Raw genomic sequence first — 14,749 nt, 5'->3', positions numbered from 1 at the left:
GCTGCTTCCCTTTGGTGATGGGGCTGTGTCTGCCTAAGCCGGAGGGGCTTTTTGGTGCCTCCTTTCAGGGATGAGGTAGCATTTGGCCGCATGTGTTTGGGGAGGGCAGGCTCAGGGATGGAATTCCACTGGTCCCAGCCAGGGAGCACTGTGCTCTGGACCACGGCTCCTTGATGAGGATGAATTATGATTAGCAGTGATATGTAGCCCTACTCGGCACCAGGGTGCATGTGTGTGTGCCCCTTCAGCTCTCACACACACACATGCTGCCTCTGAGCTGCTGGCAGTGGGAGATTTTGATCTAAATTAGTCATAGATGGGGCAGTGAACAAGGAACCAGGGAGGGTGTGACATGGAGGAGGGTGTAACCAGGGAGAGACCCTATCCCAGCCGTGTGAAGTGTGCTCTTCATCTTCATTTCTCACTGTCCCGATGGTTTCTGTACAGCAGATGAAAGTTTACCGCACACCCCTCTTCTCCTCTTTGGGCATCTGGAGCATGAGCAGCCATGGGGACAGAGTCCAGTGTGCAGGAATGGGGCCTGTGGGGCTCAGGTGACTGCAGGGGCTGTGGGAGCATGTGAGGCTGGTGACCTCCAGGTAATGGGGTGCTTATCAGGCCCTTCCTGGGGGCTTTGGAGTGAGCCAGCATTTGTCTGGCAAAGCTCCCTGCAGTGTCCACTGCAGGGCTGGGGGCATAGGAGGGTCCTATACAGAGCAGGACAGCACCCAGTGGAAGCCTGCAATGAGCAAAGCCTTGTTTTACTCTGTTATGATGAAGGCTTCCAGCTCCTAGGAAAAGCACAACCCAAAGTTTCAGCTGGCCAGGGGTTCAGTGGACCCTGTTGCCACAGATCTGTGGGGACTCACTTTCAATTCAGGCTGTGATTTGTGTTTCACCAAGTGGAAAAGAGAGATGACCTTGATTCCAGTTAAAATCCTGGATAATAAATGCATGCCTTGAAATGGCTGCAGCCTGCATCCTAGCACTCTGCTACTCAGCATGTGAAAACCACACAGCCACACTTTGATGCATGCTGTTATTAGGTTTAGAGTCAAATTTATCCAATAATTTTACTTTTCATTTATTTTCATTATCAGTTGCAGAACAGTCTGACAGCCCTGTAAAAATACCTGAGGGATGATGTGCAGCCCGGAGGGGACTTTTTGTGACTTTGGTAAGGGACTGACTCAAGAATGCAGGAAGGAAAATTCTTGTTTTGCCTTCAGAGTATTCAGTAGATTGCTCAGTTTTATAACACTGAGCTTTTACTTGGAAATACCCACTTTAGCTTGAAACCAGAAACTCTGACAATGACAAATCCATTAACATCAGATATGATCTCTATGGGTAGAGTTGCAAGTTCCATTCCCATCTGCTGATAGAATTATCTCCATTGTGTCCCCTTATCTATCCCTCACAGCAACATTTTAAGGGTCTGTTTTTCCCCTCAGAAAGCCACAATGGCGGGGATTATTTTAAGCTGCAATTGCAGAAGCAGTGCTGCCTTGTTTTCTTCTTCCTCCTCCAAGGCCAGATCTGCCCATGTTAGACATCAGCACTGAAGCTGAAGGCAATCTTGTCACTGACACCTGTGGAAGAGCCTGCTCAGTCTTTTTCTAGTAGCTTCCCTACATTTTGGTATGGCTTAGAATCCTTTTGGGGATCACAGGTTCACATGTACTCCAATAGGCTGATCTTAAATCAGCTTATTAACACTGTTTTCTTATGTTCGTGACATGCACATGCTGCTTTTATCCATTGCCACATACTTCTATCCAGCATGGCTGAACTGCATTTGGAATGAGGAGCCAGAACACGGAACTGGTCACTATCTACATTGCACCCAAGGCGAAGGTGGAGACAGGCGAATGCCAGAATTGCAAAGTCTAGGTAGTGACTCAGTCAAGCAACTGATTTTACCTTTACAGCTGTAGCTGTTATTTTGCTCTTAAGTCTTGCTCCACTCTCTTCTGGGTACAGAGAGCATGTATTTGCCATTACTATTTTTTATTTTGTGCTTTCACCTCTCCCTTTCCAGGTATGTTTCTGTGTGTGATATTAGATGGGATCCTATGATCATCTGTGTAAAATAGTCACAGAAGTTAGAGATACAAATGGTTGATGAACTGCCCACTGAATGATGCTGATAATATACTTAATTTAATTCTACTTTAGTGTCTTTAATGGTCTACCTTCAAAAATATAATTTAAAACATTTTAGATTGATAGCATAAAATATATTATAAATATATTATAAATAATAAATATAAATAGCATTACTACTTTCTCACAAACTGGTGATGCTGGTCATGTGAAATTAAAATCTGTGGACTGGTAAGGAAGCTAAAACGCCATGCTAAAAACTCAGCCATATCTGGACATGTCCAGAAAGAGTATGAATAACATAAATAGTGTTGTGCAGAATGGGTGTGTGAATTAAGAGCCAGTATGATTTTTCTGGGAGAGCTGTACAGTATCAGAATTTCAAATCTGTTTTTAAACTGAATTGCTAAATAGTCAGCATCTGAGAAGGACACAGAACAGAGTAATACTGTGCAACATCTTCTCTTGTGTACGTTTTGTTATTTAGTTTTCTTTAGGTGCATTTCTGCATTTCCTGCACACTCCTGTTAAAAGAACAAGGGAGCAACAGTATCTTTTGTCTTTGTGCAAGAAGTGTGTGTGTGGGAATATGATGTTCACCCTTAAAGGCTGGATTATGCCAGCATATGGGAAGCTCCACATATTGCAGCAAAGGCTTTTTCTGTCTGCTAGAAATGTAGCAGAAGGGGGTTAGTTTGTCAGCGGAAGAGAAAGTTTCACTTCACTTCTGAAGAAGTTCATTGTTTCCCTATGTGGAGTTTGGTTTTCTTTCAGCATCATAATCTTTATAGTATTCTGCCAAATGGAGGAGCCTGCAACAGAGTCAATGGTAATCCCCTATGTGCATGCCCAGGGGCAGAGTTATACTTCTTTTTCTGACTTTTGAATTAATATAATGGATATTTTCCTCAGCAGAATGCAGTGTCTGCTGGTGTGGTTCTCTCTCACCCAAAAAAGCATGTAGGAGGGGGAAATATGGGAATAGTTAATGATGCTTTTTGCTAACTGGAAAAAGCCTCTGCAGTTAACAACAGCTGCTGTGCTTCTTTTCCCTCTCTGTGTGCCCAGGTTGGCATCCAGCGAGGACACTGTGACCGCCGGGAGCTGCAGTGTGGCACTGCGTGTATTTGACAAGCTGAGTCCGACACTCAGTGTGCAGAGTGTCAGTTTGTCAAATACCCCAAGTGAGGCACTGCTGAGCAACGCCATGCCGAGGGTCCAGCCCTTTCCTCCTGCTCTGGCAGGAGTCTTCATCTCCAGGCTCGGCACCTCTCCAGAAACCCACTGAGGTATTGAACAGCCCATACCATTGTTTCAGAACACCTGACTGATCCTGTGCTGCCAGGTTTCCCTTCCACCCCAGTTTTGGAAGTGTCTGTCAGGGTATCCCTCCCAACAGTAAATCTGAGCAAAAGTGGTGCTGGTGCAACTCCTCTGCACTGTGAAGACAGGGAATTTTGCCCTGGGTCCTTGTTCTTTGCATCCAAATACAATGCTGTTCTCTTACACAGCATTAACTAGACAGCTGTTAATTAAGCTCAGTTAACAAGGATCCCAGCAACTATAATCACAACATCATGGGTAAAGTCAGCATTATCCATATTAAGAATCTTTCCTTTGCACATATAGGAATCTTTTTTATATGGAGTACAAGCTAATGAGGCTGCTGATTAACTTCCCTCTGGCCCATTAACCTGTGAAAAATGCATGTTTGCTCAATCTGTTTTCAATTAGGCCATGGAGTCCATTGCCCCTCCTGGGAGCCTTGCTGTTTGGAGAAGACTTCTTGTCTTTGGATGGTTATTCCTAATCAGCACTTGCAGCAAGGTTGCCTATTCTACTATTTAATTAAAGTAATTCCCTCTAAATCATCCCACTTGAAGATGTAATGATTGCTAAGTGTTTTCAGTAACTGACTTGTAGCATTTCAGATATGTCAGGGTAGGGGAATGACAGGGGCAGCATCCAGCCCAGTTTGACAAATCAAACTCTGTGAAAGCATTTGACATGGAAAACTCAGAAATAAAAAAATCCAAAGACCCTACTGACTAGTTTTAGGACAGTACCACCAGCAAATTTTGCAATATTTGAGAATACTAATAAACTTCAATACTAAGCTTTTGGCCTTTTTGTTGCAACTATTTCTTAGTAAATATTTTGAAGAAGTTGGAGTTTGTACAAAGCTGGGATCCATGAATGTATATCATTGCCTAAGCAAATTGTGTTCTGCTTTTTTCTGTGAATAGCTTGTGTACTTCTGGACACACATGGTCCAGAAATGGCCCTACTCCTTACGACTCACATTCCCATGGTCTCTCTCAAGCACCTCCTCATGACTCACAGACATCACCCTGACCTTTATGACTGAGGTTAGCTTCAAAAGAAAGCCAGGTCTATGATTTCAGGCTTTGCTTTGTCCACAGTGGATCCTCCATGAAGCATACAGCCATGTCAACCCCAAGCCCTGCTGTCACTCAGACCTCGAGGTTTCAACAGACCCAACCTCCTTTGCACCACAGCTGGTGAAGTGTTCGTTTATGCCCTTCATTCTTGTTTTCTCATGCATTTTCAATTTTTGCTTTTAGTAGTTTGCCCTCTGCTTTTTAGATAACTCTCCCTTTCAGCCCCCAGTTCCCTCCAGATGACTGGGGTGAAGGGGAAGAAAGTAAACCCCTTCCTGTCTTACAAGAACAAGCACCAAATTACAGTGGGACAAATTTCTCTGGGACTTCATCTCCCACCTCCCTGCTCCTTGAAGTATGGTACTAACCCAGCAGGCACAAAAGCCAACAAGTCCCCTCCATGGCACTGCAAGGGGAACTGTGAGTCTCATGACATGGAACTGGCCACTTGACACAGAGTGGTTTTGGGAGGCAGTGTCCTTTCAGGGTAGGAGCTGAGCTTTTCCTTCTGTTCTGGAGCAGAGCTAGGGCTCAGCAGATGAGCACTGGCTGAGTGACCAGTGCAAGGAAAGGAGAAGTTTTCTGGTTTGATGGTGATGCAACACAGCAAAACCCTCTGTGTTTTCCAGAAGAAAAATGTTGTTGCCAACAGGTTTTACTACAAACATGGAAAACATGCCAAAAGTAAAATAAAGAAATAATCACATTCTTGCTGCACAGGGAAAAACACCTCAGCACTGGAGACAGGGTTCTTATGTTTCCACTGTTCAGCTACTTGTGACCAAAGTCCTTTGCCTGCCCTAACTAGAGGCACTGACAACACAGAGTTCATGGGGGCTGATCTATCTGGAGCATCTGTTCCCCCTTTCTTAACTCCTGCTGCCTTCTTCCTCTGTAGCTTCTCCCAGGCTTCATGTCTCCTGAGGAAGGTGTCCAGACCTCCTCAGAGCAGATCAGTGCTGGGAGGAATCACAAGATTGAAAAATCGTGGTGTTACATAGTCAATGAGTGAACCTGGAGCTCAGAGCTTGTAACAGCAGGAAAACTTGCACAAAACACCAAGCTAATTGAAAATTAATGAGGATGACATTTGGGGGGGAAAGGGGAGTGCCATGTCATGTGTTTTGGGCCTAGATCTGCTGAGGTAAGGATGGGGAAGCTGAGAAATTTTCAGTTCCCTTCCCATACAGTATTGACCTTGCACCATATGCTACTGCCCTGCGTGAGTGTGGCTGCAGCTCCCCATTCCCCTCAACTCCTTTGTTCCGCACCACGCTGGAACTGCTGATGCCAGCAGCTTCTGCAGCATGGGGTCTTCAGGGCTGGCTGCCATGGGTCCCACAGGGACAGACTGGACCCTGTCTGCCTCCCTGGAGCACAGCCTGACACCCAGCACAGCCTTGCCTGCATGGCTGTCACTGTGTTTGCGAAGCCCTCACAATATAGGCAGGAGATGTTTTTCTCTGATCTTGCCCACCTCATGTACTGCAGAAGAAGCATCATTGAAATTCAGAGCAGTAAAAGTGTGGCTCTACACAGTGCTCAGGCCACAAATAGCAATGTGACCCTGCTGTTGGGCTGCTGACCTGAGAAGTGATGACCCACGGCAGCAGAGACAAGCCTTGTGGGTGAAGTCAGGGCCAAGCAGGGAGGGTGTGTGTGACTTGAGCTCAGCTGCTTCCCCATGCTTTCCTTGCTGCACCCACTGATTTAATAAAAGCCAGTAACTCTTCTTACAAATTTGGTTTGCTAAAGCCAGGAGGCATTCCTCCTCCCTGCCAAGCCTGGAGGACAAAGGGATCCTGGCTGGAAGGACATATAGGGAGGACAGAGATGACTGCAGCACTCCAGTACAGGCAAGATACAAATGATTAACAATGACGAGGCAAATCAGGCTGCTGAGCGACAGCATACTGTAGGGAATGCACTGCAGCTGAAGGCAGGAACAGCATCCATGTTGCACGATAGGTCAGCATTAGTAATCATACAGACTGACTTACGTCCCACAGAGTAAATTGGTGTCAGCCTGTTGTATTCAGAGAAGTTACTTAATCATTATCCAAATGCCTCCGATTTCTCTCTATTTTATTATGCCTCTGGCCCCCATAATGTAAAAATTAAATGCCAGCATTTCCTTCAACATCAGTTCTGGTTTTCCAGGAGAAAACCAGTGTGTGACAGTTCAGAGACTCATCCCCTCTCTCTCCTGAGCACTGAGCTGCAGTCTGATAGCAAAAACAACATCCCTGGAACATTAACCTCCCCTCTGTGGTCCCTTTACCATGCTGTAACAAAAAAAGAAAGACTCAAGGACAGGCAGGATGTACAACCAGTATTTTCTGAGCTGCGTAAGCCAGAGGATCTCCATTTCCAGCACAGTCCTGGTTCCTTGCAGCCTGGGATGTCTTAACAGGAACACACACTGGCGAGTACTGCTTGCCAGTGTTACTGAGTGCCAGCATTGCACCCAGTATGTCAATCCTGGATTTTTTCACAGGCTAAAGAATGTCATGTTCCCACTCCTTCAGATCCTCTCTTCCTGACCTTGGTCCTTCAGGTTGCTCAGAAACAACTTGCTCATTAGAAGTGTGTAGACAAACAGTTGGCTGGGGGTTTCTGGTCCCACAGGCAGGGCCTGGTATGCCAAAGACCAAAAGTTTATGCAGCTCCTCTAGGCTAAAGCAAGCAGTGAGAGCAGAGCAGAGGGACAACAGGAGGAAGAGTTTCCTTCTGTTAAGTTCACTCTTCAGTACCTGCAGCCCTGCATAGCTGCTCATGCGGAAAAGCCAGTACTCAACTAAATTCCTTCTCTTTCATATTGTGATTCCATTGCAGTCACAAGGTTCTCATACTCAGGACCTTTCCTGTCTTTCATGGTGATCTTTTCAGTGTTAGAGCACGTTTCTTCGTGTAGACACTTAACAGGGACTTCCACCTCAGTGTGCAGCAGGGCGACCTCTGCAGTGCTGCGGCTGGGACAAGAGAGACATGAGTGAGAGGGACAACCAAAGCAGATGGCACTTCATTTACATCCTAGTCAGAGACAAGATCTACCACATAATCTGTGAAACAGCAAAATTCATGTTATTCTAGTGAGGGCCTGGGGGGCTCTGAAAGACACTAGAAAGTGACGTTAAAATAATTACACACACAAAAAGAAGCACTGAACAGTTAATAATGGTACTATAAACTCTCATGGCATTATCATGTTATACTCTAAAGTTACCAGAAGACAGTCTAGCCTTTGGAAAGTAAATACCGGGAATAACTGGGAAAAATGGCTACAGATGGCTATGGTGTGTCTCTGAGTTGAAAAGCAGTATGAAGGTGTTGAAGATTGAGATGAGGACAAGGCAGAAGATGTGTTTGTATAATCATATGTGAACAGGAACTGTGCAAAGTAATACTTGGGCAAGCACTAAGACATGTTTCTTATAGAGAAAGGCATCTGTAGAGGGAACTTAAAGGAAGAGCTGAGAATTTCTGTCCTTGGCTTTGTTAAATAATGGTGAGAATTTCCCACAGAGAAGAGCTTTCCCATGGCACGTGCCAGGCACAGCAAAGGACCCGGAGTATCTGTTTTTCTACCATATTAAAGAACAGTCTGGCTATCTCTTGTGACCATGTGTTAAGTCCTCATGTTGCTAACTAAACTGTCAAGGTGTTCAGATCCTTCCTCTGCAAGGCAAATAAACCTTTGCTTTTCACTGAGCAAGGAGGCTTTTTAGGAGCAGACATCAGTACAGTGTCCTCAGTGTTAATGTCCCAAGTAGAAAATTCCACTCACAAAGCAACTTCATAGAGAGGTTCTGAAAAGAAAAAAAAAAAAAAAAAGAATCTAAGACGTGCATCGACTTGTTTTATGAGTCACAGAACAAAACCCAGCTTCCGGGTGTTCCCACGTTTAGGGAATAACCCTCCCACCGGCCTCTCCCTGGAAGGAATCAACTGGGGATGGGGGTGATGGGGATGGGACTGTCCCGCCCGCCCGTCACCTCGGACCGCGCCCTCCACCGCCCGCACGCCCGCCCCGTCCCCTCCTCCCGGGGCTGTCCCCACCGCCCGCCCCCGGCTGGGTTTGAGGCTGCTCACCCTCCTTCCTCCGCCGCCGCCGCCGCCAGCAGCCCAGCCCCAGCGCCAGCAGCGCGCCCAGCGCGGCGCCGCCCAGCGCGGCCGCCGGTCCGTACAGCAGCGGAGACGGTGCGACCCGCGGGGAACCTGCGGGGGGACAGCGCTGTCACTGCGGCCGGGGGACACGGGGGGTGGCCTCGCCGCACGGCCGGGAGCCGGCAGTCGCCCGCTGCTTTGGACGGCCTTTAAATCCTAACCGAAGGCGGGGCCGAGGCCACTTGGGGGTTCAGTTTGGAAGGGATCTTGAACCCATCTCGTTCCACGCCCTGCCATGGCCAGGGACACCTTCCACCAACCAGCTTGCTCCAAGCCCCGTCCAACCTGGCCTTGAATGCTTCCAGGGATGGGGCACCCCTGCGTGAAAGCAAACAGCAAGCTTCAGGCTGCAAACGCCCCCACCACCAGGCGTGTGGGCGGGAGCCAGGAGCGCAGTCCTGCCTGGATAATGCCTGGTATTTGGCATGCCGGGGTTTGTTCCCTGCAGCCGTATCTGCCACAAGCACAGCAGCCAGATGTGGAGCTGGTCTGGGATGGTGTTTGCTGCCCTGCCCTTGCCAGGGCAAATCTGGTGTTTTCCAGCATGATACTCGACTCACTTGTGTCTGTGAAAGGCCCCACTGGAGCAGTATCCATCCTGGAGACCAGCATCGTGGGGACCAGATCTGTCAGTGGAGAATGGTGGATGCATTGCAGCCCCACTGGGAGCTGCCCTAGGCATCGGGAAAATGAGGTCTGCTCTGCCAGTGCTAGACTCACCTATTATCCTGTGTGTGTCTTGCCAGCAGGCCTGGGGCAGCATTTGACACTCCTGTCCCCATCCCTGACCATCACCCCACAGGTTCTTGGCAGCCCTGGCTGATATGGTGCATCATGCCTGGCTACAGCATGGCCTGGGAATGCTTTGGCTTTGTCCTGCTGGCACTTGCCTAGATTTCCAGAGGACTCTTTCACTCCCTCTCTCCCATGGTGACTCCCTGGCTGGTCTGGGGAGCTTTGCAATCAATACCTGCACCATAACCTCTCTGACGTGTGGAGCCCTGTGCCAGGTCTCTTGCCCCAGGCAACCTCCCACTGAAGCATTGCAACCTCAACAATTCTGGTCCCAAAGGGACATAGAGGACATTTTCTGGCCCCCTCCCATCATCAGGCACACTCTCAAGCAGGGAGGGTGCCAGCCTCTGGTGTTGCCTCTCTGGGTAACTATCAAGACGTAATTGATATACAGTATAGGTGTCTGATACTGCTGTGGAAGAGCAAACTCCCTGCTTTGGTCTTCTCCTGCAACAGAGATGACTAACTCTGGCCTGGGCACTCACCTGTCACTGTGAGCTCCATGTCACTGCTCTCACCCCGACCTGTGGTTGAGTGGTGTCCCCCCGTGGTTGCCACATTCCTCTGCAAGGTCACTGTTGTTGTGGGCAGATCTGCAAGGTAAAGGGGAGGAAGAGGCTCACACTGGGGTTTGACCATGTTGGTGATGCTGGTGTGATACAGAATTCTCCACAGGTAGGATAGGCACAGGAGGAAGCAGCCCCCACCCGGCTGACAGGAGGGGGGATGCTGTGCCAGCAGCGTTAGCCAGCGTCTGCAGCACTGACCCCTGTTCCCGGGCTGTTCCCTGCAGCGTGTGACTGCTGTGAAAAACACCACAGGGCTTCAGCCAAAGCTTCGTGCCCTGGGAGCTCAGCAGGCTCTGCCTCTTTCACAGGCCACTGTGTGGTACCTGTGCTTGGCTCTGCCATCAGGGACTTCACAGCTTTGCTGATCAAGTAACCAGCCAAGGAGAGCTGCAAGTTTTCCACCAGACACCCATCATGGAACCATTTAGATTGAAAAAGGGCTCTGAGGCCATTGAGTCCAACCTGTCACGCATCATCCTGCAGAGCCTGGAGGTGTCAGAGCCTGGTGCATGTGAAGTGCAGTGCGTCTCCCTGAGACACGCAGCTGGTCACGGGGGAGCAAAGGCCAGTTTGGTTTGTTCCCCCACTGCATTACCACTTGCTTGTTCCTTGTTCTCAAAATAAAGCCACGACTCCTTGTCTAAACTTGCTGAACTGCAGTGGGCAGCATTACAGAGCCAGGGAGAACTTCAAAAAACCCGCAGAGGAATAAATAAATACATGTTTGAAGTAGCAACTCTCTTTTGCCTCAGAAAAGAGCAGTTCCTCAAAGAGGAGGAAACTGAATACAGGAAATAAAGGAGGACACCGACTGGAGCCAGCGGGGAGGAGTGTGTCAGAGTGCTGAAGGCGTTTGGCATTTCCTTCTTTCTCTGAGGGCAGAGAAGTAGGATGCCGTTCCTTTGCACTGCAGAAGGATGTTCTCTTCCGAGCTGCGGTTGTGGGCACTCACCTGTCACCGTCAGCTGCACAGCATCGCTGCGCTGCACGGCTCCGGCCCCAGCCCTATTCTCTGCCTCGCAGAAGTACGTCCCGCTGTCAGAGGGCCGCAGGCTGTGCCACGCCAGCTCAGCCCCGCTGCTCAGGAACACGGCTTTCCCCGCCGGGACGCTCCGGAACCAGCGGTAGTTGATGGGAGGGGACCCGCTGGCCTCGCAGGTCAGGCTGGTGCTGGCTCCGGCCGGGACCGTCAGCCCCAGCTGTCCGGCTCTGATGATGGGCTTGGTGGCTGCCACTGGAAGACAAAGCAGAGGGGCCCAGGTCACAGAGCCCTGGCTGTGGTGGGGATGGTTCCCTGCCACAGCAGTTCTCACTCTTGCTGTCGGTGCCTTCCCAGGAGGAAGCAGCTCGGCTCTCACATCACCTCCCTGCACAGCATGAGTTCAAGTCACCTGTGTGTTAATCCAGGTTACACCACTGTGCTGCCACCCTATCACAAAGTCCTGCTCTCTGGGGTGGGTGGCCCCCTGGCAGAAATGCTGTTATTTCTAGCACACACTGAGGATGCTTGGGAAGGGGAGAAGGCAGACTTGTCTCACACAACACCCACTTGCTACAAGAGCCACAGAGGCATTGGCTGCTTGCACAGACCCAGACCTGGACGTTATCTCAAACATCATGGGTTCAACTGGCCCATCAATAGATCCAGCTTGGGCTGTACACTAAGTGGTCCCTTTCCCCAATTCATTTGTACACCTCCATGTGTTGAGAAGGTTAACCAACACAGCAAGGGAGGCAGATGCCTTTACCCCCAGTCTAGATGAGCCAAACAGCATGGTGTGAAAGACTATTCCCACAAACGCTGGTGCCTCGTTTGGTTTAAGCTGGCTGCACAAGAGCAGGGCTTTGTTGCTGGATTTACCTTTGACAACTTTAACGGTAGTGGTCACCTCTCTTGTTATCAAGCTGTTATCTGTAGACCTCCAGATGACTTGACAGGTGTAGTGTCCACTGTCAGGCATTTCAAGGTTCTCAATGAGGAGTGAGGCATTCCCTGGGCTCTGCTTTGGGATGCTGACTCGGCCTCGGAATTTAGACAGCAAGATGTGGTCACCAGAATCATCCCTCCGGAAGATGGTAGAGGTGCTAGAATCCCGCTCCACACTCCAGCTAAGTGTTTGCTGTGTGAAACCTTCTGAAGGCACATAGGTACACGGTACAGTGATGGATCCCATCCATGTGCCCGTGACCTGGTGGACACCAGACAGATCCAGGAGGGCTGCAGGGAACAGCAGTGGAAGGGAAGAAATCAGAATGCTCTAGAAGAGGGAAACATCCTCCAGATAGATGGGACTCATCAGGCAGTAGATGCCAGCATGCGGCCGTCTCAGATGTGCTGTGTAGACCACAACCACTAAGGCAGCCCACATCATCAAGCATGGGGAAGTGAACAGCTGCCTTCCTCATGTCTATTTTTATTGTGTGTTTCTCTAGGCACTTGCCAGTTCTTAATTCTTTCTCAGTACAGAGAGGCTCCTTGTGGGCAGGAGCATTTAGGGATATTCCCTATGGTACTGGACCTGGAATAGGAATGGTGGACCAAAGCCAATCCTTTTGCTTTAGCCTTGGAAAACTTCAGACCTGACCCAGATCAGTACTCTGCCAAGCATTCAGGTAGGCACAGGAGAAGAGTGGGCAGATTTTCTCCACACATTCTCCCAGTTTCTCCAGCTGTCTGCCCATGGATCCCACAGCTCCTCTGGGAAGTGCCTCTTGTAAGTAGCAAATCACCTGAATTTAATTTGGCTTGGCTCACCTCTCCCCATACCCCTTATTCTTGTCCCCTTTCCCCTCCCCAGAAAGACACTGGTTATATTCAGCAGCTTTAACTCACAAGAAGTTGCTTGAGAGGCAGGTCCCAGAAATGTGCAAAGCTGTTTTTTTATGATGAAACGGGGAATATATTTCAACCAATTTTTCTAAATGTCAGGAGCAACCCTGTGCTTCTGTATACAACTTGTAAGATCACTTTCCTCCTGTTTCCCAAAACTTTCCTCTGCTGCTGCCGTTGACATACATGCCCTGAGAAAGGGTGTATTCAGTAAGGGGCATAGGAACTGAAGCCAAGGTTCCAGTCTCAGCTTTCCTGATGCAACGAGAGAGTCACTAGATAGGAGAGACCAAGGGGAATCAAATGTGCCGGCACCTGGTCTCACAATTACAGCTCCTCTTCTTCCCAGGGCCATGCTAACAGAACAATGAGGATGCGTTATTAAATTCTAGTAGAATGCATATTCCAGCTTCACCAAGACTGTTTTGAGAGCTGGCACACCAGAGTTGGTCCTTGCCAAGGGTCTCAAAAAACTGTATTCTGTTCTTGCCTTGGGGCAGGGAAGCTGACTTGCCTGATACTGCCCCATTTGCTGCACTCTTGAAAGCACCTTGTTGTATCTGATGCCAAAGGAGCCTTTCATGAACTCTCAGGCTCTGTGATTAATGCAATAAGCTAAAGACTTTCTGCAATTGTCAATTAAAAAAAAAAGATGCTATAATTCAAAAGATTTCCCCTAGCCTCTTAGTACTCTGATTTTTGTTCTTATACATTGAAGCATTTACTCACCGTTGCAGCTGATGAAAGTCATCCCAAACACCACTATCCGCCCAACTTCTCCCATTCTCCCAGAACTGCAGGTCTGTCTTCCTTTCCCCAAGAGACCCCCACCCTCCTGGGACCAGACTGCAAGTGAAGAATACTTCCCTTTATTCTGTCCTTTGTCATCTAGGATCCTCTTTCTGAAACATCACGAGTCCATTTCACTGCTGAGTTAGGTGAAGGGTGAAGGAAGGAGAAAGGCTGTATGGATCTTTCCAGTCCCGTTCCCTGTCCCATCCACTTCTCTTGATGCAGCCCAGGATCCAGTTGCCTTTCTGAGCTGCAAGTGCCCATTGCCAGGTCATGCTGAGCATCACAGACTCTCTCAGCACACATTTCTGCTGCAATAGTCCAGTTCATGGGCAAAAGTCATCATGTTTCATGCTCTGAAAGCACACACTGTGTTTGCCAAGGAGGTGACTTATGACTGGCAGCCAAGGGACATTCTGAGTGTGCTCTGTAGGGTACCTTTAAAAGTACTTCTAAGAGTTATCTAGGTGTGATGCTAATTATTAGGTGCTTACTAATTATTACCCGAAGGAGAAGGACTTATGGAAAGGTAAGAAAAGTATAAAAGCAAATCTACTGACCTAGTGAATTCTGTTGTAGGTGTTTAATGAGTCAGTAGAGCAGCTTTTTTGGACTTACTCAATAGCCATGCCTTAGCATGGTTCCAACAGCTGCAACAGGAAAATGGTATCTTTGAGAAGGAGACAGATGTGTTTGAGGGACAGGGAGCTGTTTTCTACTGGAACTGGGAGAGAAAGGTAAATGGGATGATTTTGCCACAGTCTCATCCCATCACAACATCTGCTTGGGCTGACCCATTCACCTTGCAGCTGAATGCATCTCTGGAAGTGCTGCTCCATGTCAGTGACAGCTTATTCCCTCTCTGCTAGGGTAATGAGAGCTGGAGATTATCTTCATTTTCCCAAAGTCAGTAATGAAGAACTGCGTGGATCTCATTTCAGTCCCAGGCAGAGGCATGCCCACCCGTGGGGCCCTTGCTGACTGTGATTGCAGCTGAGCCCTGATGATTGCTGTGGTGGAACTTGCCTGGAGCAAAAAGCTAAATGTCATGTTGCAAGACCTGGTGCAACAAATTCTTCCAGGGCTCC

General features: G+C 48.7%; 2 protein-coding genes across 2 annotated transcripts; both read right to left on the bottom strand.

Moving 5' to 3' along the window:
• Window positions 1-6,894: 6,894 nt before the first annotated feature.
• Window positions 6,895-10,014, bottom strand: LOC309577619 (uncharacterized protein). Its single transcript, XM_082289758.1, has 4 exons — window positions 9,956-10,014; window positions 8,601-8,726; window positions 8,296-8,317; window positions 6,895-7,480 (listed from the first exon to the last, which is right to left on the bottom strand). Exons 1-4 carry the CDS (start codon window positions 9,972-9,974, stop codon window positions 7,306-7,308), a joined length of 342 nt encoding a protein of 113 aa, XP_082145884.1. The 5' UTR covers window positions 9,975-10,014; the 3' UTR covers window positions 6,895-7,305.
• On the bottom strand, window positions 9,985-13,681 carry LOC309577281 (V-set and immunoglobulin domain-containing protein 4-like; the record flags this gene model as incomplete). The annotated part of the gene is made up of 5 exons (XM_082289170.1): window positions 13,599-13,681; window positions 11,901-12,257; window positions 10,992-11,273; window positions 10,363-10,426; window positions 9,985-10,063 (listed from the first exon to the last, which is right to left on the bottom strand). The coding sequence occupies exons 1-5, from the start codon at window positions 13,651-13,653 to the stop codon at window positions 9,985-9,987; spliced, it is 837 nt and encodes a 278-aa protein (XP_082145296.1). The 5' UTR covers window positions 13,654-13,681.
• Window positions 13,682-14,749: the final 1,068 nt, after the last annotated feature.

The sequence above is a fragment of the Coloeus monedula genome, assembly GCF_965178545.1.
Source record: "Coloeus monedula genome assembly, chromosome: 12".
Lineage (NCBI taxonomy): Eukaryota > Metazoa > Chordata > Aves > Passeriformes > Corvidae > Coloeus > Coloeus monedula.
This window is presented reverse-complemented; position numbering and strand designations above follow the sequence as displayed.